At 40.1% G+C, this 23,400-nt stretch overlaps 1 protein-coding gene across 9 annotated transcripts in view; it reads right to left on the minus strand.

Moving 5' to 3' along the window:
* Nucleotides 1-23,400, minus strand: part of DZANK1 (double zinc ribbon and ankyrin repeat domains 1) — a 62,644-nt gene that overhangs the window by 23,469 nt on the left and 15,775 nt on the right. For 7 of the 9 annotated variants that reach the window (XM_032859258.1, XM_032859257.1, XM_032859259.1 and 4 more), the window contains 6 exons: nucleotides 22,416-22,530; nucleotides 20,895-20,991; nucleotides 19,570-19,694; nucleotides 13,578-13,663; nucleotides 6,396-6,513; nucleotides 157-261 (listed from right to left, as the gene is read on the minus strand). In XM_032859258.1, coding sequence (XP_032715149.1) covers nucleotides 157-261; nucleotides 6,396-6,513; nucleotides 13,578-13,663; nucleotides 19,570-19,694; nucleotides 20,895-20,991; nucleotides 22,416-22,530 — 646 coding nt within the window. Of the gene's footprint in view, nucleotides 1-156; nucleotides 262-6,395; nucleotides 6,514-13,577; nucleotides 13,664-19,569; nucleotides 19,695-20,894; nucleotides 20,992-22,411; nucleotides 22,531-23,400 lie in introns of all 9 variants that reach the window. The other 2 variants (XM_032859266.1, XM_032859265.1) reach the window with 1 other exon arrangement.

A 23,400-nucleotide genomic window follows, 5' to 3' on the forward strand; every position in this document is an offset into this window, starting at 1 on the left:
TCTTGGGCAGCATGCCTTCCCAAAAATTAGAGTGGATTTTGTTTAGATACAAGTCTATCAACTGTTCACCAACTCCACCAGCTGAAGACATTTAATGACTTACATGTTGCTTTCTATGTATTTTATTCATGTTTTTACAGAACCACATTTCATTACCTTCAAGCGGAGGCTGGCCTGTGGCTGCGGCTGTAGAGCCTCACACACCACACAGATGGGAGTGTTCATGGGCACCATGTTTCCGCACTCTGCACACAAGCCCATCTGCACAAAGAAAGAGATTTGTCTTGGGATGCAAAAACTGAAGGTGTAAGTAGATCTTCAAATATAAAATTTTATTTGCTTTTGGGGTGCACCTGGGTGGCTCAGTCAGTTAAGCATCTGCTTTCGGCTCAGGTCATGATCCCAGAGTCCCGGCATCGAGTCTGGCATCAGGCTCCCTCGTGAGCCAGGAGTCTGCTTCTCTCTCTCCCTCAGACCCTCCCCCTGTTTGTGCTCTGTCTCTCTCTCTCTCTCTCAAATAAATAAAATTTTAAAAAAAAAGATTTAATTTGTTTTGTAAAAAAAAAAACCTTTAAAAATAATTACCTATTCTTATTTTGTATATTGTGAGTAAGAATATGTTTATTGTGGAAAATAGACATATTAAAAAAAAGAAAAAAATATCTTATAGCACAATGGAGTAAGGAAACCCACAACTCCTCTCTCCAAAAAACAATTATAAAGTTGGACAAAACTGTCATTTCAGATTAAAAAAACCATTCCAGATTCTGAAAGTCACTAAAGGTACACAGCAAACTGAAAAGTGGTGAATTGCAGATAAGAACACGAGTCTATGTGGTTTCTGCTTGAGGCTGTTCCCATCCTCCTTCAGCTCTGTCAGTGTGAGAGCTTCACTGGGGCAGGACAGGCTGTGAAAACCAGCATCTTCATAGCTGCTGCTGGGCAGAGCTCCCTTGATTTGGAGCACTGTTAAGATGACAATCTCAGTGGCCAGCAAACAGAGAGGGCCAGTGGCTCTATAATTATGCCTGAAATCACTGTCCTGTTCGAGGCAACTAGCCAGGGATTTAACACAAAGTTCCAGGAGGTAAGTCAAATACAGGGAGCTTGATAAGCTCCCCACATATCTTTAGTTGACTGGAAGATATGCACATGTATAGCATAAACCACAGTGGGCGTAAGCCACTCACACATCTCTGGCTGATGGAGGCTACACATGGAGATGCAAAGGAGTTCAGTATAAAGTAAAAGCTGAGGCAGACTTGAAAATAGCCTGAAGCTTGAACATTCATTCCAGCCCACATAGACCCTTTAGCAGAGAGTGGAAGCCTTACTGGACCAAGGTATTTGAGTACAACTTCTGGCCAGTCTTCATTTGATCACTAAGCTATGCAGACCCAGGGAGTCCCCAGGCTTAAAAATAAAAACAAGAGGGGCACCTGGGTGGCTCAGTGGGTTAAAGCCTCTGCCTTTGGCTCAGGTCATGATCTCAGGGTCCTGGGATAGAGCCCCACATCGGGCTCTCTGCTCAGCAGGGAGCCTATTTCCTCCTCTCTCTCTGCCTGCCTCTCTGCCTACTTATGATCTCTCTGTCAAATAAATAAATAAAATCTTAAAAAAAATAAAATAAATAAAAACAAGAACATAATAATATATCATACATTAATAATAAAAAATTATATATTAAAAAAAAAAAACAAGAACAAAAAACCTGATATCAGTGGCCACACATTTCAGGGGAGACAAACATAAGAAAAAAATTAATCCCAGTAATTAACAATAAAAACAGCAGAAAAAAAAAGAAAAAGAAAAACAACACTATGAAAAAAAGTCAGAGTCTAGAGTTGTTACAATATATCATCTAACATGTCCAGAATCGTGGCACCTGGGTGGCTCAGTGGGGTAAGCCTTTGCCTTTAGCTCCGGTCGTGATCTCAAGTCCTGGGATTGAGCCCCACATCCGGCTCTCTGCTCCGCAGGGAGCCTGTTTACCCCTCCCCCTCTGCCTATCTCTCTGCCTACTTGTGATCTCTACCATCAAATAAATAAATAAAATCTTGAAAAAAAAATGTCCAGAATCAAAGAAAAAAATTATGAGGCATATGAAAAACAAGAAAGTGTGACCCATACTCAGGGAGGAAAAAAAACAGTTGATAGATATAGTATCCCCAAATGTTGGATTTACAAAGATTTCAAAACAGCTATTATAAAAATGTTCAAAGAACTCAAGGAAATCATGTTTGTTTGTTTGTTTGTTTTTTAAATATTTTATTTATTTAATTGTTGGAGAGAGAGTGAGAGCATAAGCACAGGGAGAGGCAGGCAGAGCAGGCAGAGGGAGAAGCAGGCTCCCTGCTGAGCAAGAAGCCTGATGTGGGAGTCGATCCTAGGACCTGGGATCATTACCTGAGCTGAAGGCAGCCGATTAACCAACTGAGCCATCCAGGCATTCCTCAAGGAAACCATGTTTAAAAGATAAAGAAAGTATGATGGCAATGATCCAAAAAATAAGGACTCTCAATAAAGACATAGAAATTATTTTTAAAAAGAACCATATAAAAACCTGGAGTTTATTATTGTTTTTAAAGATTTTATATATTTATTTGACAGAGAGAGAGAAAGAGAGCACAAGCACAAGCCCAAGCAGTGGGGGCAGCAGGCAGAGGGAGAAGCAGGCTCCCGGCTGAGCAAGGAGCCCAATGCAGGGCTCGATCCCAGGACCCTAGAATCATGACTTGAGTGGAAGGCAGATGCTTAATTGACTCAGCAGCCCAAGTGCCCAAAAATTAAGATGAAAATTAAATTTTTAAAATTAAAATAACTGAAATGGGGAAAAAAATTCTCCAGAGGGACTCAATAGCAGATCAGAGATGACAGAAGAAAGAATTGGTGAACATGAATATGTCCAATAGAAATGTTCCAGTCTGGGGGCGCCTGGGTGGCTCAGTGGTTTAAGCCTCTGCCTTCAGCTCAGGTCACGATCCCAGTGTCCTGGGATCGAGCCCCACATTGGGCTCTCTGCTTGACAGGGAGCCTGCTTTCTCCTCTCTCTCAGCCTGCCTCTCTGCCTACTTGTGATCTCTGTCTGTCAAATAAATAAATAAAATCCTTAAAAAAAAAAAAAAAAAAAGAAATGTTCCAGTCTGAAGAACAGAGAGAAAAAGGATGGAAGAAAATAAACAAATCATCAAACACCTGTAGGACAACAAAAATCATATCAACATACATGTAACAGGAATCCTAGAAGGAAAGGAGAGGGAAGAAAAGGCAAAAAAAGAATGTGAGGAAATAATAGCCAGAAACTTCCCACATTTAAGAAAAACATGAATCCATAGCTCCAAGAAAATCAATTCCAAGAAAGATAAACAGAAAGAGAGCCACACTTAGTCATACTATAATCAAATTATTGAATGTCAGAGACAGAGAAAAGTCTTAAAAGTAGCAAGAGAAAAAACTACTTAGCACATATATCAAAAACCATGCAGGTCAGAGGTAGGGGAATAATGTATTCAAAGGACTGAAATTAAAAATAACTGTCAAACAAGGGGCACCTGGGTGCCTCAGCTGGTTAAGCATCCAACTCTTGGTTTCGGCTCAGACTCAGGGTTGGAAGATAAGAGTCCCATATCAGGGTCCCTGCTCAGCAGGGAGTCTGCTTGAGATTCTCCTTCTCCCTCTGCCCCTCCCTCCCCTCTCTCTCAAATAAATAAGTAAATCCTTTCAAACAAGGATTCTAAATCCAGTAAAACTATCCTTCAGAAGAGGATGAAAAATAAATATTCTCAGATAAACAAAGACAGAGAGAAATGGCAAGCAGATGTGCCTTTAGTAAAGGAAGTCCACCAGGCTGAAAATAAGTGACACTAGATGATAACCTGAGTTCAAAGGAAAGAAATGAAGAAACTAGAGACCAGATTTAATAAATATGTAAGTAAATATAAATGAGGTCATAAACCTTTTTTCTCATCTTTAAATGACATAAAATCATGTAACACTGCATTTTCAGTTTATAACATATATAGTTGTGATATATATATATAATATATATTACAGAAAAGATAAATAAATGGGGAGGAAAAGGAGTATGGTTGTGGGCCATTGGATAGCAGAGAAGTTTAACTGGGGTGACGCAGACCTGAACTGGCAAGCAAAAAGCAAAAAATTGGGTCCAGTGAAACCTGTTTGGAAATCTCCTTCTGGGGAGCCATGTGCAGGCATGCTGTTAAAACTTGCTGGCAAACAACTGGGTTCCTGCAGGTTAGTTGAGCACCATCAAAGCACAAAGAGATGAAAGCATATCAGAACCAGGAAGAAAACCCAAGCCCATTATTCTGCAGTGTCCCTCCAGCAGCAATGTTTCTCTACTAACAAAAATTAACATCTAGCTAGCTGGCACAGGAGAAATGTTTAAAGGGTCCAGCTCTAAGACCCATGAGACAGGGCAATGAAGGGTGGATCTGGAGCTGTAAGGTGCACTTCTCCATCGGTCTAACAAGACTCCGAGGGTTTTGGGTCTAGGATCCTAGGAGTAGGCTCCACCCCTTTGAATCCCAGAAATCCAGCTGAGAGCAGGACACAATAAGTAGCAAATAAAGAGTTTAAATTACAAATCTGTTTATATATATATACATATATATATTTATTTTTTTTTATTTTTAAAAGATTTTATTTATTTATTTGAGAGAGAGAGAGAGATCACAAGTAGGCAGAGAGGTAGACGGAGAGAGAGAGAGGGAAGCAGGCTCCCCGCTGAGCAGAGAGCCCGATGTGGGGCTGGATCCCAGGACCCTGGGACCATGACCTGAGGCGAAGGCAGAGGCTTAACCCACTGAGCCACCCAGGCGCCCCCAAATCTGTTTACATATTATAGCATATTAAAAAATATGTCAAGTCATGATCCCAGGGTCCTAGGATCAAGCTGAGCAGGGAGTCTGCTTCTCCCTCTCCCTATGCTTGCTGCTCCCCCTGCTTGTGCTCTCTCTTGGTCAAATAAATAAATAAAATCTTTAAAAAATAAATAAAATATTGGGGTGCCTGGGTGGCTCAGTGGGTTAAGCCTCTGCCTTCGACTCAGGTCATGATCTCAGGGTCCTGGGATTGAGCCCCACAAAGGGGTCTCTGCTCAGCGGGAAGCCTGCTTCCTCCTCTCTCTGCCTGCCTCTCTGCCTACTTGTGATGTCTCTCTGTGTCAAATAAGTAAATAAAATCTTTAACAAAAATAAAAATTAAAAAATAAATAAATAAATAAAATATTTATAATCTTTGATGACCTTTCCTCCCTAAAGGAACAAAGAAAGTTCTGAAATCTGTTTTCCAGGGCACCTGGGTTGCACAGTTGGTTGAGCAACTGACTCTTGGTTTCAACTTGTGTTGTGATCTCAGGGTTCTGGGATTGAGCCCCACATCGGGCTCTGTGCTCAGCAGAGTCTGCTTGGGATTCTTTCTCTCTCTCTCCCTGGTCCCATCCCCTGTTCACGTTATCTCTCTCTCTAAAATAATAACTAAAATCTTTGAAAATCTGTTTTCAGGCAAGTAAAAAATATCTTTGACACTGTACCAACGAATGAATATAAGCAGGGAAAATCCAAACTGCTGAGACCTGTTCATGTTTTATTTGCTGTATTATCTTCTTTATGAAGTTCAAGGTATTTTATAGTAAATTAAATTAACTTCTACAACAATCTTGAGCAATATGTTAGAATAAATTATAAAAAAGATATCTATTTAGATTCTCACCTTTGCTTGAAGATATAACTCAATTCTAGAACTCTAGACTTAAACTCACTGAATTAGTGGCTTTTTCTTAGTGACTACCTTTTTAAAGATGGTTATCTTTCAGTCAACATCATAGATCCTTTTATTTCATTTTGCAAACCCTACTCCAAAAAACTCCCCAAGTTTCAAATGCATAAAAGATAACACATTTTGGCAAAGGTTTTGATTTTTAGTAAGCTGAGTATCTTTTCTAACTACAAACTCTTTAGTAGGCTAATACCAATTATTATCTATACTTAACAGCCAAAAATTTTTTAATTGATCCATCTATAGGTTATACCAAGAGCATCTTTGGACAGAATGATGTATCTTAAGGATACAAAGACTTGTAATTAGTACTTCTCTCCATTTATTTCTAGAATAGAAATATTACTGTACACAGGTTATAAACTGAATATCCTTTTCAGCCTGTGCTTTTTTAAGGCCACTGAAAGAAATGGCATCGCAAACAAGGTTTTCCATTCTTAAGTAAGAGACTGAACAATAAGAGATTAATCTGCCAGTAATTTTTGCAACAAGTATTTATGTTTGGGGACCATGAATGCCAGGTACTATGCTACTGTGGCTACTAAAAATCAGATAAACCAATGAAAGAAGTTTTTGAAGATTCTGCTGCTCACCTGAGCTCCTTCTGGGGGTGGGAGACGACAGCCAAATATGGGTGGGACAGGAGAGCCACATTCTTGACAGAAGCGAGCAAAGGGGTCAGATGGGCGGGGGGCCAGGCAGTGGGCACACCTGCAATAAAATAGGTTCCGCATTGGCTATGTTCTGATGGGTTCACATTAAGAAGTCAGACGAAAATCTCCAAGTGTTCAAACATTTAAGAAAAACAAAAACAAAAACAAAGAGCAGACCACTCTCAAAGGCTATGGAACAAGGTCAAGACAGGGGATGCTTCTCTGGTCATTCTATTACAAAGTGGCCTTCCACCTGAACCCATTTGTGTCCTTCACCTGGTCTGGCTTACCTTACTTCCTGACTGTGGCAGAAGTTTATCAGCAGCCTCGATCCCACTTCTCAGTCATCCTATCACATTGGATTTGGCATGTGTGACGGTGAGCCTCGAGAATTCCAGCAAAGTCTACATTAAGTGCAATTTTCTGACTTCCCACCTGACCTCTGAGCTCAGCCTAAGTGACAGGTCTTGTCTGGCATGCTGGAGAACCACTCCTTGACCAAAGAAGATATACAAATGGCCAAGAAACACGTGAAAAACATTCTCAAGATCACTTGTCATTAGGAATGCAAAGCAAAAACCCCAATGAAAATCCACTTTATATCTATTAGGATGACAATTAGAAAAACAGAAAATAGTAAGTATTGGTGGAGAAAGTTATACCCTTGTGCATTTCTGGTGGAAGGTAAAATGAGGCAGCTGTTGTGGGAAACAGTTTGGCAGTTCCTCAAAGTGTTGGACAAGAATTACCATAAAATCAAAATTCCAGTCTTAGGTAAATACTCAAAAGAACTGAAATCAGGGTCTCAGATACTTGGACACCAGTGTTCACAGCAGCATTCTTCACAATAGTCAAATGTGGTAACAACTCAAGTGTCCATCAACAGATGAGCAGAGATACAAATGATGGTGTATACATAATGGAATATTTCATCTTTTTTTTTTTTAATTGAGGTATAATTGAGATGTAACATGATATTTGCTTCAAGTGGAATATTTCATCTTTAATATGGAATGAGATTCTGATACATACTACAACATGAGAACTTTGAAAATATTATGCTAAGTGAAATAAGTCAAACACAAAAGGACAAATACTGTCTGACTCTACTTATATAAAGAAACTAGAATAGGCAAATTCATAGAAACAGAAAGGAGAACAGAGCCCACCAGGGGCTGCAAGGATTAGGTAAAGGAGTTGTTGTTTAATGGGAACTGAGTTCCATTTGGAATGACAAAAAAATTCTGGAAATGGATGGCTGGTGATGGCTGCACAACACTGTGGATGTACTTAATGCTAGAGAACTGTACACTTAAAAATTGTTAAAATGGTAGATTTTATTTATTTACCACAATAAAAGTATAAAGGGCCTCAAAAACAATTGATTTTATCAAATAAAAGTAATAATGTAATAATGTATATGTATAATACGTTTAAATAAATTATGTATTATGGGGTTCATAGTATTTGTAGATGTGAAATGAGTGACCACAATGGCACTAAGGCTACTGTTACTGAGCTCCTAGAAGTATAGGATATAAGGTTCTTATGCTTTATACAAGGTGGCATAATCCTATTTGAGGATAGGCTGTGATGAGTTAAATATGTTTTAGAAACCCTAAAGCAACCACCAAAAACAAAGTTACAGATAATAAGCTAACAAAGCATATAAAATAAAATGGAATCATGAAACATACCCAATTAATCCAACAGATGGCAGAAAAAAAGATAAGGCAACAAAGAACAGATAAGATGAACAGAAAACAAAAAGCATGATGGTTGATTTAAATTCAAACATATCAATCCTCAGAATATAACTCTTAACACCCCAATTAAAATGTTTTTAAAGCAACTAGATGCTGTTTTTAAAAAAAAAAAAAAAAAAAAACTTAAAGACGGAAGCCTAGGTGGGTCAGTTGGTTAAGCAGCTGCCTTCAGCTCGGGTCATGATCCCAGCGTCCTGGGATGGAGTACCACATAGGGCTCCTTGCTTGGCAGGGAGCCTGCTTCTCCCTCTTCCTCTGCCTACTACTCTGTCTGCCTGTGCACGCTCGCTCTCTCTCTCTAACAAATAAATTTTTAAAAATTTAAAAACTTAAAGAAAAACAAATAGGTTAAACGTAAAAGGATGAAAAAAGTTAGACCATGCAAACACTAATCAGAAGAAAGCAGGAGTAGCTATGTTAATGTCAAACAAAATAGATTTTTTTTTCAGACAAAATAGATTTCTAAACAAAGGATATCACCAAGGTTAAAGAAGTAAAGGGGTCAACTCAGCAATAGGACATAAGAATCCAAAAGTTCTATTCATGATAATAGAACTTAAAAGTACATGAAGCAAAATCTGATGGAAAGCAAGGATAAGTAGACAAATTCATAATTATAGTCACATAGATTTCTCAATCACTCATTAAGTTACAGAGTTAAACAATACTATCAACCAACTTAACCTAATTGACAATTACAGAATACTCACCCTAGCAAAATGCACATTCTTTTCAAATGTACATGGAACATTCACCAATCAAATCATATATGTTCTCTGATCAAAAAAGGAATTAAATTTGAAATAAAGATCAGAGGATATAAGGAAAATCCCCAAATATTTAGAAATTTAATAAAATACTTTCAAAATAACCCATGGGTCAAAAAAGAAACAAGGACAGTTAGAGTTTACACTGAATTAAAATGAAAACACAACAGGGGCACCTAGCTCAGTCAGTAGAGCGTGTGGCTCTTGATCTCAGGGTCGTGAGTTCAAGCCCTACATTGGGCATGGAGTCTACTTAAAAAAAAATTTAAAAGTAAAAATGAAATGAAATGAAAAGACAACATACCAACATTCGGGGCTAATGCAGTACTCAGGGGCAAATGCAGAGTTCTAAATGTCTATATTCGAAAGAAGAAAGGCTTCAAATAAATTACTTCATCTTCCACATTAAAGAAATTAGAAAAAGAAGAGGAGGGGTGCCTGGATGGTGCAGTTGGTTGAGCAAACGGCTCGTGGTTTCAGCTCAGGTGCTGATCTCAGGGTCAGGAGATCGAGCCCTGTGTCCAGCTCCACACTCAGTGTACAGTCTGCTTCAGATTCTCTCTCCCTCTGCCCCCTGCTCCTTTTCTCTCTAACAAATAAATAAATCTTAAAAAAAAAAAAAGAAAATGAAGCCAAAGTTTCACTAAAAAAAGAAATAGATAAACCTAAAAAGATTTATATTTATTAAACAAATTTTATTTATTTATTTTTTAAAAGATTTTTATTTATTTGACAGACAGAGATCACAAGTAGGCAGAGAGGCAGGCAGAGAGAGAGAGGAGGAAGCAGGCTTCCCGTGGAACAGAGAGCCCGATGTGGGGCTCGATCCCAGGACCCTGGGATCATGACCTGAGCCGAAGGCAGAGGCTTTAACCCACTGAGCCACCCAGGTGCCCCTATTAAACAAATTTAATATGTAGTTTAAAATCTTCCTTAAAACTCTGGGCCCCAGTGCCTTTACTAGTGTACCCTACCAAACACCTAAGGAAAAATAATACCAATTCTACACAAACTCAGAAAATGAAAGGAAAGAGAATACTTCCCAACTCATTTAGTAACATCCTGATACTAAAATCAGACAAAGATCTTCACTGTAAGGTGTGAAAATTACAGACCAATATCCTTCATGCACACATATACAAAAGTTCTTTATATTTTAGCAAATGAAATTAAACATGACATCAAATAAATAATACTTCAAGTGAGACTTATCCCAGAAATGCATGGGTGATTTAAAACTTAAAAATCAGGGGCACCTGGGTGGCTCAGGTGGTTAAGCATCTGCCTTCAACTCAGGTCATGATCCCAGGGTCCTAGGATTGAGCCGTGCATTGGGCTGGCTCCCTGCTCAGTGAGGAACCTGCTTCTCCCTCTCCCTCTGCCTGCTGCTCTGCCTACTTGTGTGTTCCCTGCCCACCCCCATCAAATAAATAAAATATATATTTTTTTAAAACTTGAAAGTCAGGGGTGCCTGGGTGGCTCAGTCAGTTAAGCATCTGCCTTTGGCTCAGGTCATGATCCCAGCATTCTGGGATCAAGCCCCAAATCAGGCTTTATGCTCAGCAGGGAGTCTGCTTCTCCCTCTTTCTCTGCCCTTTCCCCAGCTCAGGTTCTCACTCTCACTCTCTCTCTCTCTATTTCAGATAGATAAATAAAATCTTTTTAAAAAAAGAAACTCTCAGCAAGCTAGTAATAGAAAGTTTCCTCAATCTGAAAGGTCAACAAAAGAATCTCTAGCCAATATCATATTTAATGTTAAAAAATGGAATGTTTTCTCCCTATGTTCAGGAATAAGGCAAAAATGTCCACTCTCATCACTTCTATTCAAATTTACTGGAAGTTCTGGCCAAGACAAGTCAAGGAAAAAAAAAAAAAAAAAAGAAAAGAAAAGGGATGTGCATATATGTTCCAGCTGCAGAGGGCAGACAGTTTTGGCTTGCAGAGTTCCTTAGGGAGGGAAGAATATATGCATAGACAATGTTGCCATCTAGGTGGCTTTAGGGTCCTGAGGAGTAGAGAAGGATGGCACTGGGGAGGTCTGGAAGTCTCTAATTTGTGTAGAGTTCCCTGTAGATAAATAATCGATCCCCCAACTTCTATCCCCCAGGATGTAACAGCTGAATTAATATGTAATTGATTGCACTGTGACTAAGGCAGGTGCACCCCCACCCAATACCATTTCTTACCTTCTAACCCTACCTGGTCTTTAACAAAGACTTGCTAATTCTAAGGATAATCTCTAGTTTATCGCACATTTTTAAACTTTTAAATAAATCAGTTTATGCTGGAAGGAAGGAAGGACCCACACAGAAAATGAAGAAATAAAACAATTGCCTGTACTTGCAGGTGAGGGGTGCCTGGCTGCCACAGTCAGAAGAGCATATGACTCTCGATCTCAGGGTCGTGAGTTTGAACCCCATGTGGGGGTAGAGATTAAATAAATAAACTTTAAAAAAAATTTAAAAAATATTCACAGGTGTCCTGTCCACCTATGTAGATAATTCTATGGACTCTACCAAAAAAGCTAAAAGAATAAGTGAGTAGAGTAAGATTCCAGGATATAAGAATACTACACAAATATCCATTTAATATCCCAGCAATGAAAAATCAGAAATTTATATTTTAAAAGCAATAACATTTATGACAGCATCAAAAGATTATGAAATACTTAGGAATCAATTTGACAAAGGATATGTAAAACCTGAGCACTGAAAACTACACATTGCTGAAAGAAATTAAGGCAGACCTAAATAAATGATGATACCCCATTTTCCTGGACTGTAAAGGCTCAAAATTGTTAGTAACATCAATCTGTCTTAAATTAATGTATCAACTAAATGCAATCCAAATCAAAACTCTAGCAAACATTTTGTAGATGTTGAGAACTTGATTTTAAAACTTGTTTGAAAATGCAAAGTATTGGGATGACTGGGTGGCTCAGTGGGTCAGGTGGCTGCCTTTGGCTCAGGTCATGATTCCATGGTCCTGTGATCCAGCCCGCATCGGGCTCCTTGCTCAGCGGGGAGTCTGCTTCTCCCTCTGCCCCTCCCCCTGCTTATGCTCTCTCTCTCTCTCTTTGACAAATGGATAAATAAAATCTTTTTTTTTTTAAAGATTTATTTATCACATGTAAGCAGAGAGGCAGGCAGAGAGAGGGGGAAGCAGGCCCACTGCTGAGCAGAGAGCCGGATGCGGGGCTTGATCCCAGGACCCTGAGATCATGACCTGAGCCGAAGGCAGAGCACTGAGCCACCCAGGCGCCCCTGGATAAATAAAATCTTTTTAAAAAAATGCAAAGTACCGAGAAGAGCCAAACTATTTTTATAAAAGAAGAACAAAGTTGCAGAATTTATAACACTTAGTTTCAAGACTTATTATAAGGGTATGGTAATCCAGAAATGTGGTAGTAAATAAATATAGACAAACATCAGTTTGTCTATATTTATATCTCTATATTATCAGAATACAGAGTCCAGAAACAGAGCCACAAAATCCCGAAAGTAATCAATAAGGAAAGGACAATCTTTTCAGCCAATGGTACTGGAATAACCTCACACCATAATTAAATATGGATCATAAGAGATAAAATTTCTAGAAGAAAACAGTGGAAAATCTTGTGGTGGGATCTGTCTTGGGTTTAGGAAGGACTTCTTAAATAGAAGTGGATCAATAGTTGCCTTGGGATAGGGAGGGATTTCCAAAGGGTACAGTGCAAGAAACTTTTGGAGGTGATGGACTTGTTCATTTTCTTGATTATGGTGATAGTTTCAAGGTTATATGCATGTCAGTTGCACTTTTTTTTGCAAAATGAATTAAAATTTTTTTTACTTGAGTAGGGTTGATACACAATGTTATGTAACATAGTGGTTAGATTTCTTTCTTTTCTTTCTTTTTTTTTTTTTTAGTGGTTAGATTTCTTTATATGCTATGCTCACCCCAATGATAGCTACCGTCTATCACCATACAATGTTATTACCACTCACTATATCTCCTATGCTTTTATTCCTGTAACTTATTCATTCCCTAACTGGAAGTCTATTTCTCCCACTCCTCTTCCCCATTGTGCCCATCCCTCCAACCCCTTCCCCTCCAGCAACCATTAGTTTGTTCTTTGTATTTATAAGTCTGGTTCTTCTGTTTGTTTATTCATTTGTCTTATTTTTTAGATTCCACATATGAGTGAAATCATATGGTATTTGTCTTTCTCAGTATGATTTATTTCACTCAGCATGATATCCCCTAGGTCTATCTATGTTGTCACAAATGGCATGGTCTTATCCTTTTTTATGGCTGTGTAATATTCCACTGTGTAATATTCCACTGTGTAAATATACCACATCTTCCCTATTCATTAGCCTACTGATGAACACCTAGGTTGCTTCCGTGTCTTGGCCATTGTACATAATGACCCTCTAAGGGTCAATTGTACTTTTTAAATAAGTGCAGTTTTATTATATACTTTTAAAATTTGTAAAAATTTAATGAAAGACAGTTGGGTGAGCAAACACCATTCTTATGCCTCATCCTTAAATTTTCTTGACAATGCCTCAGTAGAATTGAAGAAATAGTAAAGAAAATGTGATACTTACTTGAGAAAGTCTGTCTCTCTTTGAATTCTCATGATCTCTGTGCTTGTCAAACTCTTCTGGCCAGTTATGTGAGCAAAACTAGGGAACTACAATAAAGGATACATATAAAATCACGGTAAAAGCTCTGGTACAGTAAAATTGCATTACAATTTTTTTTAATGTGTTGTCTTATCACATCCAGCACTCATCTTTTAAGAACCATGATGGGAGAGTCAGAAGTTAACGATTATCCCAGGACCCAACATTTAAAAAAAATTAAGGTGCTATTACAATTAGACATGTATATTTCATTAGAAACAAGAGTTTACAAGAAGAGATCCAAATCTATCATCAGACAGACCAGAGTTTAGAATTTAAAAACCTAAGCTGCCCTCCATTTTTCTCAAAGATTACATCCCTGGGAAACAATTCAAAAATTCACCTAAAAGAACCTATGCAGAGAAAACATTTAACTCATTTTGATATATTTTTATTTGAGCATTCTTTGTACCAGGCACTATGTTTGACACAGAGAGGGGACAAAGATAGATATTACATGGTCCCTATCCTTTAGGAGCTGAACTGGTGTATACACAAAATACTGAAACACTGTGGATTCAGTGTCGTAATGCATTTGTATTGAGTCCCATGGGACTCTAGAGGACAAAATAATCACATTCACTTGCTTCAGGGGAGAAAGGCTTCCCAGGGTGCTAACACCTGAGCTTGGCCTGGAAGAATTAAAAAAAAAGGTTGTCAAATGGACACAGGACAATGGGAATAAGAAGCAGAGGAAACCCATTTGTAAAGGCACAGTGATAGGGCAGTGCTTAGCCTATCTTGGGGCTCAGGGATGTGACATGATTTAGAAGTCTGAGTAGCTGGAGAAGGAACACAGAGGGGAGGAGCTATCATTTAGGAAGGGTCTGACACCTGCTAAAATGGTATTATGTAGTCATTATCTCAACATTTCACAGTGATCTTATGAGGTGGGTAATATTATCCTCGTTTAAAATTTTTTTGTGGGGCACCTGGGTGGCTCAGTCATTAAGTGTCTGCCTTTGGCTCAGGTCATGATCCCAGGGTCCTGGGATTGAACCCCCTGTTGGGCTCCCCGCTCAGCAGGAGGCCTGCTTCTCCCTCTCCTTCTAGCTGTGTCTCTCTCTGTCAAATAAATAAATAAAATCTTTAAAAAATAATTTTTTGTAATAGTTTCTTTTGCTATAATTTTGAACTTAACAGAAAAGTTGCAAGGAGAATACAAATAACTCCTGGATACCCAGCTTGACCAGTTTTTCATGTTAACATTTTGTCCGGTGCACCTTCCTTCTCTTTCTCTCTCTCTCTCTGTGTATGTGTGTCCCTGAATCATTCGAGAATGAACAGCAGTTACTTTGCCCTTCTGCCCCTACATACTTCAGTGTGCACATCCTAAGAACTCTGATGTCCTCTTACACGACAATGCAATTATCAAAACCAGAAAATTTAATGGCCACACAATACTATTATCTAATCCCCAGATCTTTTTTCAAATGTCATTGTTCGCACCAATGATGTCCTTCACACTATATATTTTTTTCTTGGTCTAGGATCCAGTCCAGTGTCACACTGTGCATTTAGTTGTCAAGTCTCTTTTGTCTCCTTTAATCCGAAATTGTTCCTCAGTCTATCTGCATCTTTCATGATCTTGACATGTTTGAAGAGTAACGTGTCATTTAATTTATAGAATCTCCTTCAATTTGGTTTTGTCTGATGTTTCGTAATGCTTGGATTCAGTATGCATTTTGGCACAAATATGAGAGAAATGATATAGTGTCCATCTCAATGCCTCACACCAAGAGGCACATATATTCCCCATTTTTATCTCCCTTGCCTTTGAAGACATGTCTAGCAAGAAGTTGCTGTGGCCAAGGTCAAAGACATTGCTGCCTATGTTCTCCTTTAGGATTTTCATGGATTCCTTTCCCAGAGTTATGTCTTTTTTTTTTTTAAGATTTTTATTTATTTATTTGACAGAGAGAGAGAGAGCACAAGCAAGGGTAGCGGCAGGCAGAGAAAGAAGCAGCCTCCCCACTGAGCAGGGAGCCTGATGTGAGACTTGATCCCAGGACTCTGGGATCATCACCTGAGCCGAAGGCAAATGCTTAACTGACTGAGCAACTCAAGCATCCCTCAGATTTAATCTGAGGTCTTTAATCCATTTTGAGTTTATCTTTGTATAAGGTGTAAGGAAATGGTCCAGTTTCATTCTTCTGCATGTGGCTGTCCAATTTTCCCAACATCATTTGTTGAAGATACTGTCTTTTTTCCAGTGGACATTCTTTCCTGCTTTGTTGAAGATTAGTTGACCATAGAGTTGAAGGTCTATTTCTGGGCTCTCTATTCTGTTCCATTGATCTACGTATCTGTTTTTGTGCCAGTAGCATATATTGTCTTGATGATGACAGCTTTGTAATAGACCTGGGAGTCCGGAATTATGATGCTATCAGCTTTGGTTTTCTTTTTCAACATTCCTTTGGCTATTTGGGGTCTTTTCTGATTCCAGACAAATTTTAGGATTATTTGTTCCATCTCTTTGAAAAATATTGATGGTATTTTGATAGGAATTGCATTGAATGCATAGATTGTTTTGGGTAGCCCAGACATTTTCACAATATTTGTTCTTGGACGGAGATGGGTGGGGACATGGGGTAACCGGGTGATGGGCACTAAGGAGGGCACGTGATGTAATGAGGAATGTAATATCCAACGTATGAATCACTAAACTCTGCCTCTGAAACTAAAAGTAATAATAATCATCATCATCCCCATTTCTAAGATGAAGATGCTGAGGCTCAGAAAGTCTGAGTCACTTGCTTGAAGTCATGTTAACAATATGTGAACTATCTTACGTACTCAGGCCTCTCTGACCCCGAAAGGGTCCCTGTCCACCACAATACCTGTGGGCTGAGCTTAGGACTCCAGAATTTATGCTTCAGGTAATGGGGAGCAGTCAGAGGTTCTGAGATGCTTTTGTGTCAGATCCATCATGGCACAGACCAGATGTTGCAAAGTGGTGGTCTACTTGATCAAATCTGGATGGCCACTGAGTTTCATTTGGCCCATGTATATTGGTCCACACAGCATTTCAAAATCTGATTTAATTGTTAACATTTAAAATTAGATCATAGTACATAAAAATGCAGGTTTCTGGATTTTCTTGTAAAATCATGAGATGTGGCAACACTAAGCCTGTAGGCCTTCTTGTCAATAGTTAACTGGAGCTGAGTAGAGATAACTAACCCATTCAGCTGACTCAGGTATTCCACATTGCCAGAGAACCCCCAGCTCTTATGCCCTGAAACAAAAGCCCTGTGTAAGCTGTCATTTATGTTCAACCCAGGTTTTACATTTACTCTGCTGCATAGCCCCTAACAGCGCCTAAGGTCAGACACTTAGTTCAGAGACATCTTGTCTCCCTGGTGGTATTGTTGAAATGTTGTAATACCCAGTATCGTTAATTCTGATGTTTGTTGACATATGCTTTAGATGGGATTCAGCTGGAATATTGATAAGAATCTCTTACCAAGAGGAATGAAAAGAGTGGAAGATAAATGTTCTGCAGTCCTTTTCTGGCCCCCTTGGTCTTCTAACTTCTAGTCAGATTCCCCAAATGTGTCCCCATGTTCCTAGTTTTGGAGGATTCTAAATCTTAGAATATTTACATACCGTCTCATTTTATCTTAAACAACTCTTAAATGAGTAGGTGGGCAAGGTAATCCAAATATTCATACACAAAGAAAATCACCCTTTCTGGACACATTACAGATTATTATGGTCATGTGAGAATGTTTTCTGAAAAGTTATGATTGCATTTTGTCATATACCATTCGTTCTTCAAAATGGTATTTTTCTATCTCAAAACCAGTATTCTTATATACTACACTGGCTGCACTGATGAGCACTGCTCGTAGGAGTTGAGTGCTCATTAGTCCATTTGGTAACCAGGGAATCATTCTTCCAGGAGACTAAGATGGGCAATCTTCTATTGCAGGGATGTGTATCCTTTTGTTTACTGAGATTTCCAGGAAGGCCTTACTAGATCTGTGGTCCTCTGGTCTGGGCTTTGTGACTCACCAGGAAGTATAGTCAGTGGGCGGACAGAAGAACCTAGGAGGTTCCACTGAGATACACTATGGCACTAGAGACTGGAAATGAAGAAGAGTATTGGACTTTGGGAGGATAGCTGGTCTTCTAGGCCAGGGATACTCAGACTGAGGTGATCACCAAAATCTTTCAGGACTCCATCCCAGGCTTATGGGATCAGATTATCTAAAAGGATTGCAGGAAGGTGTAGCTGGGAGGGCATATATATTTAAAGTTCCCCCAGGTGATTCTGTGCAACCAGGGTTGGGAGTCATGCTTTTTTATATACTTGATGCTAAGTATGAGCAGCCTTGGGATCACAGGCAAAGCAGCAGCAGCTATGGTTGGATAGATACTGTGATTCCAGGTACTCTACTTAGGACTCAGAATTAGAGGAAGAAAGCAAGGACTCCTGGGTTGCCCTTAGATGCCTAAGTCTAAACTGAATTTTATAAACACTGAAAAACCAGAGTGCTAGAATAGTTGTAGTAGGCAACTAGTATGAGAGAATCTTTGTGTTATACAGTAATTAAATTATTGACAGGGCTTTTATTTAGGTTGCAAATCACCTCCATCTTGTCAAATCCAATGGGCAAGTCCCAGTCCTTGTCTAATTTGAATCCTTGGTGACATTTGACATAGATGTCCACTTCTCCTTGAAACTCTTTCTTCTTTTGGCTTCTATGGCACCACTTTTTTTCCCCCCCTTTGGCTTTCTTCCTACTTCTCAGGCTCTTCCTCCTCTGCTCAACCCCTAAGTCAAGGATTTTGTCTTGTGCCATCTGCCCTTCATCTTCTGTACACTCTCAGCAAGTAATCTCATTCAGACCCAAGCTTTAAACAACATAATTTTATTGAATATTTCTAAATATGTATCTGTGGCCCTGACCTCTTCCCTGAGTTTAAACTTGCACATCCAATGGTCTACTTAAGACCTCCATCTGGATGTGTAATGAGTCTTTTCATACCTGCTCCTACCTGATCTTCCCCATCTCAGTTAATACCACCACCATCTCTAGACGCCCAGGCCAGAAACCAGAGTCAACTTTGGCTCTTCCCTGTCTCTTATCCCATCCATCTGACCCTTCAGCCAAACGTGGTGGCTCTTCCTCCAAAACATGTCTGGATTCCCATGCCTCCTACCACTACCGCTTCTACAACCTTGGTCCAAGCTACCATCATCTCTCCCCTGGAGTAAAAACCTTCTAAATGTTACTCCCCTCTTATTCCTCTACAGCTTAATCTCCATATTTTTAATGAAAATGATTAAAAAAAATTAAAAAACTTTTAAAAATGCAAATGATATCTTGTCTTACCTTCCAAATAGACTTTCTTTACAATGAGAAGAAAATTCAAACCCCTTGCTATAGGCCTCAAGATCCTAGCATCTGTGATCCTCAACCATGCCTGTCCATTAGAATCACTTGTGGGTGAATTTTATTCATTTTTTTAAAGGATTTATTTATTTATTTATTTGAGAAAGAGAGAGAGAGAGAGATTGTGCACGAGCTGGGGGGAGGGGCAGAGGGAGGAGGAGGAGCAGGTTTCCTGCTGAGCAGGGAGCCTGATGTGGCACTCAACCCCAGGACCCTAGGATCATGACCTGAGCCAAAGGCAGATACTTAAGCAGCTAAGCCACTCAGGCATTCCCACGATTTTAAAATTTTTGGTTGATGACTTTCATGTTTATTATCTTCATGCCCCCACCCTGCATAAAATGTAAGCTCCGGAATACAGGGACTTTCTTGCCCAACACAATATTCCCAACACTGAAACAGTGCCTGGCACATTGTGAAAAAGCTAGGGGACATTGCCTTAAAAGGATTTCATGGGAAGATTAAAAATATAGGAGGTATTTAATACCATGAAGATTTTCTTTAGAAGTTACCTGAGACTGGCGGGTGGGTGGTCTAGAACCTAATTCTTCATGGTGAGGTGGGATTTCCAGTGGACTCTCTAAGAAACGAAGGTCCTTCCATGTTTTAGAGTCAGTTCTTTCACCTCCTTCAAGATCTACAATTATTAAAAAAAAAAAAATTCTGTGAATATCTGTAATTATATATGTAATCATGCAAATACGTCTTCATAGGTGGAAACCTTTTGAGGTCATCACATCTTTAACTAGATGGAGGAATTATATAAAGAAGCCACCACTCGTGAACTAGCACCGGGAAAGAAAAAAATTAGCCCAGACTGAGAAAAGAAAAATCTGCCCTGCTACATTCTACAACACTCCACATCAGGCTGAGAAAATAGATAAATCCAATGGCAGGGTGAGCGGGAAACCCTCTTTCTCCCAAGGACGCACTGGAGCCGTAAAATGTCATAACAGCCCCTTTCCCCCTTCTTTGAGTGGTTGTTGTTTCTTACTTGCTAAGAAACCTTGTTCTCTAAAACCAGAGATTATCAGAAATCTTGCTGGTTAAAATCTTATCAGAAAAAATGAACCCCCCAACTCTTGCCTGGAGGACGTAAGTCATTCTGACACAGAGCAGCAGCCTCAATTTCCAACCTTGGTGCAGAGTATCAGAGAATTGTCTCTAAACACAACATTCCACATTTATTTTGTAGTTTCCAAGGTGAACAAAGCCCTGGTTCCCTTTGCAATCCATATCTGATGGTGCCAGTTCACGTGCAGCCTTGCTTTGCTTTGAGCCTGTCAAGACTTGGCTCTCACTTCAATTTCATCCAGACTCCATCTGTCCCCCAAGCCCTATAACCTTGTCTTTTCCTTTGTTTGGTGTGATGCCCCATACTTCTTCTGCCATGTGGTCTCCCTCATTGCAACAAGTCAACAAATCTCACTTTGTTGGACTCTGTGATGATCCCTCTTGGTCTTAAGCTGTTAGCAAGGATAGCACTAAGATTATCTTACTTTTCTATTCCAGTATTTCTTTTTTTTTTTTTAAAGATTTTATTTATTTATTTGACAGAGAGAGATCACAAGTAGATGGAGAGGCAGGCAGAGAGAGAGAGAGAGAGAGAGAGAGAGGGAAGCAGGCTCCCCGCTGAGCAGAGAGCCCGATGTGGGACTCGATCCCAGGACCCTGAGATCATGACCTGAGCCGAAGGCAGCGGCTCAACCCACTGAGCCACCCAGGCTCCCTATTCCACTATTTCTTATTCCAACCCTCCTACGGTCAAGAACATGAACAATGAACCCATTTGGCGGTTTAGAATATTAAACCTTATCTTCATCCTTCCATGTCATACCTGCAGACTTTCTAAGGTTAAGATTCCAATCCTGTTTATTTTCAGCATTCTTGTATTTCTTCCAGAGTTTTGATTCAACAAATCCATTTTTCAATTCCTAGGAATGACAATCCTATGTCAATCACTTGATTACATGTTGGATGTCATGTACATATGTTCCATGTCAATCACTCGATTACACCCATTTGCAATGTGAAAATGAAAAGTTGCCAGGTAGAGACAATGTCATAGCATGCCCTTCTTACTTGAAAGGGTTTACAGTAGTTTTTACAAAATGACCTTTGTTTCACCTTAATCTGGAAACCCGTGGCTTTGTGTCTGGGCCGGTTGGCTGGCAGCATGTCTGGCTATTAGGCTCCACCATTTAAGCAGCCAAGGCCAGCAGCAGGACATGAAGGCAGGATGTTACAATCACTGGAATCTGGGGAATAACAAAGGGACCACCAGATCCAGGAGGCAAATAAAGGGTGGGGGTCAGACCAAAATAGGACTTAACTACACTACCTGCCCATGCACAGTACTTATATTCTTCTCCATGGACTTTCTTCCCCCTGGACTCAGTCCCTTATGCCTGATTCAAGCCTGAGCATCTACTGAGGCGAATAAGCTCCACTTCAACTGGATACCCCTGCCCATGGTAGATCCCTGCCCCACATTAGGCCTGCACCCACTGCTCTGGTCCTATAGCCACCTCTCTGGGCTCTGGTCCATCCTGGGGCTGAAGGGATCCCCTCCCAAACTTCTGGTCATCCCCATCAAGACCTCCATGACTGAGACTTTTTGGTTGACTGCTTTACTGTGAGCTAGCCCATCCTCTGGCCTTGCATCGATTTCACTGGTGCCCAAAGCCCAGGGACTGAAGTTTGAAATACCCTTGTAGGTAAGTCTGGTTCATCCTCCGGAGAAGCAAGGTTTTGAGCTTTTCAGGGTTGAAGATTTCAACATGATCAACAGCTATGGTCACAGAGGGTTTCTACTAGTCTGATGTATCTGTTCAACAAATATATACTCACTGCCCTCTCCAGCCCTCCTCTGTGCAAGGCAATGAGTATGGCAGACGTGTTCTCTGCCACCTTGGAACTTACTCTGCATATGGAAGGTAAACGATGAGCAAAGTAATCACATATTCAAAGCACTATAAAAGAGAAGGTCCAGACGCTAGGGGAGCAGTGACAGAACACAGCATACACAATGTAGTTTGGCTGGAGGAATATATGGGGAGTCACACAATGAGAAAGGATGACTGAAGACAGAAACCAATCACTTTCTTCAATAGGTAAGCGGGGTTCACTGAAGACAATGGAGCATAGGCCATAATGCTGGGGAGGAATTTAATGTGCAGGACAGAACACGTGCAGGATGGACTGACTAACAGGAGGGAAATCACTTCATAGTGGTGGCTACTGACCACAATTATAAGAACCTATGAGCATAGGCAACGAAAGGAAAGAGAAGATGGAATCACTGAGAAAGAAGGAACCAAAAATGTGGTGACCATCTGGAAGTGTTACATCTACTTGCTTGCTTGGAAGAATCTTTGAGGACATTTCCGACATGGTTTTCTGAAGAGACCGTATTCGCTGGTTCGCAGCCCACCTGAAACACCTTTGTTACAATGCCACTCTGTCTGCAGTCCCTGAAAATAGAAAAAGTGTTACATGAAGTTTCCAAGAAAAGACAGCTCTCTTGAATAACCACATTGCCAGCCACACCACTTGATAAAGAACCAGGCTACTGGGTGCCTGGGTGGCTCAGTGGGTTAAAACCTCTGCCTTTGGCTCAGGTCATGATCTCAGGGTCCTGGGATAGAGCCCCGCATCTTGCTCTCTGCTCAGCAGGGCGCCTACTTCCCCCCTCTCTCTCTGCCTACTTGTGATCTCTGTCAAGTAAATAAATAAAATCTTAAAAAAAAAAAAAAAAAAGAACCAGGCCACTGCTATCTTCAACCCCCACCTCCCCACCCCATCTCACCTCCACCAGGCTCCTTGGTTGGTTTCCATAAATTATCATTTGGGCCCCTTATTTGTTTGCTTTTGTCTTCCCAAGCTTCAAATTCCTGCTCTTATGTTTTAAATTAACCAATAAAGAGTGAGACCAAGAGACCCTAGGCCCCCACCCTCAACCCCAATAGAAGCAGCATCCCAGGCCCATACATTCTCTCTACTGGTGACCTTGCTGTGTGGTCCCAGGTATGCTACATAATTTCCAGGACTTGTAAGTAATAAACCTTGTCTCTGAGAGTTTCCTGATGGTTCCTGCTGAGGATGTCTTACAACCATGATAAGCACTACAAGGGCCAGTCCAGCTACAACACTGGTTACTGATGGGCCAAAGCCAGCCCACGACAGTCTTCATGTGGACATGTTTTCATTTCTCTTGAATAGATATGCAGGAGTGGAATTGCTGGGTCAAGTGTATCTCTAACTTTTTAGAAACTGCTAAAATGTGGTTGTTCCATTTTACATTCCCACCAGTATTATTTGAAGGTTCCAGTTTCTCCACATAC

This window comes from Lontra canadensis, unplaced genomic scaffold, assembly GCF_010015895.1.
Source record: "Lontra canadensis isolate GAN:19392208 unplaced genomic scaffold, GSC_riverotter_1.0 scaffold16, whole genome shotgun sequence".
Classification (NCBI taxonomy): Eukaryota; Metazoa; Chordata; class Mammalia; order Carnivora; family Mustelidae; genus Lontra; species Lontra canadensis.